The 3503-nt window shown below is 34.2% G+C and overlaps 1 protein-coding gene across 1 annotated transcript; it reads left to right on the plus strand.

Moving 5' to 3' along the window:
* On the plus strand, positions 1120-2410 carry LOC105176852 (non-specific lipid-transfer protein 1-like). Its single transcript, XM_011099785.2, has 2 exons — positions 1120-1590; positions 2190-2410. The coding sequence occupies exons 1-2, from the start codon at positions 1244-1246 to the stop codon at positions 2197-2199; spliced, it is 357 nt and encodes a 118-aa protein (XP_011098087.1). The 5' UTR covers positions 1120-1243; the 3' UTR covers positions 2200-2410.

Genomic DNA, 3503 nt, shown 5'->3' on the forward strand with positions numbered 1-3503 from the left:
GCTGAGTCTCATGCCCAAGTCAGAAAAACTCACTCGCAATCAAAATTATCTTATGGAGCTGAAGCCATACTTGCTGATGTTGACAATGTTATTCTCATTAATTAATAACTACATGGTTTTGTGTAATTTCTCCTTTTATAAATTTTCACTGATGACATTCTTCTGGTTGAAATTGTTAACCAATGTTATTGCTGGAACCTGAAAATCAGTCATATTTTTGTGGTAGATTATATTCAGGAAACTCTGCGTGCATATTAAATGCATGGTCTGCAGATAAGCACTTGGCAGAGTTGAGGTTTCCAATTTTCTCTGGCTAAGCTTCTGTTTAGCCTTGCGATTGAACAATCCAAATCTGCGTTTGGAGTGTAAATGAGTAATGTTAGAAACGATATGTTTCGCATTTTAAATGGACATTATGTAGAGCTTAGCTTTACACCTTTTATCTTTTGTAAGCAGATGAAAATAGCAAATTCTGGCGGAAACAATTCCACTTCAAATAAATAGAATCTAAGCTTTAACTATTCAGAAGACATGCAGATTTATTTACATTAACATAATAGCCCAAAAGCCAACACAGTTTGAGCTGGAGGGGCCAAAACACATTCAACTATGAATTGTGGGCCGCGCGAACGGAGGTCCCTCTACCACAAGTTATAGTGTAGGTTTGACCACTTAGGCCTACCTTAGATAGGCACCCTTTCCAAGTGCAACGAAGATCACCAACCTAGGCCATGGACCTTCTTGATCGTCCATCAACGTATGTTCACTCAACTCACCTCGTTCCTATCTATATTACTCTTCCAAACTCTACTAAAACTTCCAAATCGGTTGGGAATCTCATAAACACTCCTCAATTGCTTATACCAGAAACACATCAATGTTTACATGTTTGAAGAAAAATACAATGACAACATAAAAGTAAGGTGACAATGACATCAATGTCTCATATAGTAAACATACCGTGATCCATTTATGCAATCTTGTCCACAAGACTACAAATAGAAAGGAAAATATGTCAGGGATGAAACAAAAACAAAGCGATCATCATCCACCTTGAAAATGTTTGCTATTCTTGGCAGCTGATACAATGGGAAGTGTTGAAGAGACAGAACAATAAATAGGAGTTAGCAAAAACCAAAATACCATTCAATCCTTATCCTAGCATCTGTTCTTTCCTTGTCTAATTAATCTTTACATGTCCCATCTTTGAGATAAAACAAATAATCCATCCTTGGGAACGAAAATGGTGAAACGTTCAATCATTTTCATCGTTCTACTAGTGAGCGCCGGTGTTTTTCTGCTTGAATCGCCAGCAGAGGCGCTCACCTGCTTGGATATAATGCCAACCGTGATGCAGTGTGCATCTTTCGCCTTAGGCATGGTGTCTCGGCCATCCAGCCAATGCTGCAACGAGCTGAGCCGCCTTCATGGGATGGCTAGGACAACAGACGACAGGCGACAAGCGTGCAATTGCTTGAAGCAAATTGCTCCTCAGTATCCAGGTGCCATGGATGCTAATCTTCTAGCACTCCCACAATTGTGTCGTGTGGCTCTCTCCTTCCCGATCAGAAGGGACACTGATTGCAGCAAGTAAACCACCTTCTTCGTATTCTCTTCTTTCCATTAAAATTTGGTCGTATTCCTTCAAAAGCTTCACAAATATTTTATAAGATATTTGAGAATTACAAAGTGTTTGGTAAACTTTCTCGAAGACAAGCTTATATGTTTAAAAAGTAAGACGTTAGGAGCGTCCGCTAAGGTTGCTCAGATACTTGATCTATTTTTAAAACTTGAACAAATTCTTTCAGATTAATTACAAAATTATCATTACTAATATTTTATGAACCGAATCATTTTATTTTATTCAAACATTTCGAAAACTTATTTCTAAATTAAAACCTAAAATCTCATAAACTCCAATGGTGCATTTGAACTGATGGAATTTCAAATACCTAATAATAAATTCTTTGGATTTGTTCGGATTATTTTAAATTCAAAGGATTGGAAGCCTTTCACTCTATTTTTGAACTATATTTTGTTGAAAATTGATGGGTTTCAAATTCCTTTCGTATCGAGTCATTTCAAAATCATTTTCTATAAAATTCTTTTCTTAAATCCAAATCCATCAATCCAAAGATGTTGAAAATAAATTTTAGATACCTTCTTGTGTTTTTTTGTTGTCTATGCAGGATCACTTAGCTTGTGAAATCTCTATGGACATCCACCCTGTTCAGAGGCCGTTTCCGCATGCCAATACATAAGAAATAGCTGTAAAAACAATAAAGCTTCTATATGTGTTTTCAAGTCATTGTGCTTCACACACTGACTTTTTGGATATAAAAATAAATGGTTTTGTATTAAATTTTTCTTTATCAAGAACAAATTCTGCCTCCGATCCAACGTATGGAAATTCTAGGACCTGACTTAGCTAAATTTGAATCAATTATATGACAAGTACCACACATTTGTGATTGATATACAGTTAAAAAGAATGACCAGTCACATAACAAAATGTATATATAAACCAAATACATAATGGCTGCAAATCAAAACCAGGAAATTCATAAATTCTAGTAAGTGAAAAGAATCATTTAAGTTAATGAAATAATATAAATGAAATAGAAATATACTACGAGCTGATAATGAATTGGATTTTTTTCCTTATATAAAATAAATAATGTGAAAATTTTATATTCGTAGTTTGTATATATTGAACGAAATAGAAGATGCAATAATTTAAAATAAAAAAATCAATTCGAGCAAAAAGAACTATAGACACCGGGACTAGTTTTCCAGATGAAGAACCAATCACATGCAAGGATGGCGCCCATGTTTTGATCCTCAAGCCATTGTCCGAGCCTATGAAGTACAGTTTCTCACACTTATTCCCATGACGCATTCATGCTCATGGCTTTTTACTAGGCTTCCGATGCTGATTCGGTGGCCCAGCCCACCAAGAAACGTCGTGTATGTCGATGTTTTGGCTGCCGGAGACCATGGATATGCAGTCGTCTCCGGTGCGGATGTCGAAATCAATTTTTATATTCAAATAATAACTAACCAAATCAATTTTTTTATTCCATCTATCATATAGTACTGATTTCGACTTTGGCTCAACTCAATTCATTTAACTAGCCAAATATAGAGAAAAATACAATCCACTCGTAATATTGCAAATAAGCAAATTATCCTATATAAAAAAATAAAGGGTGAAATCCATTTTGACCCCCTGTGATATATAAAAATATCAACAATCCCCCTATAAAATTTTTAATATAAAAAATCACCCTCATGTTACGAATAAATAATCACACCGCCCCCTGGTCAATTTGAACCTATTTTTTTAAAAACAATGACTAAAATACCCCTTTTAGTCAAATGGTCAAACTAGGCCTATTAATATATAATTATTTTAATTTATAATATATATAATTTAATACTATTAAAATATATTTATAATATATATAATTATAATTTATAAAAAATTAAAATAATAATATAAT

This window comes from Sesamum indicum, linkage group LG14 (genome assembly GCF_000512975.1).
Source record: "Sesamum indicum cultivar Zhongzhi No. 13 linkage group LG14, S_indicum_v1.0, whole genome shotgun sequence".
NCBI lineage: Eukaryota > Viridiplantae > Streptophyta > Magnoliopsida > Lamiales > Pedaliaceae > Sesamum > Sesamum indicum.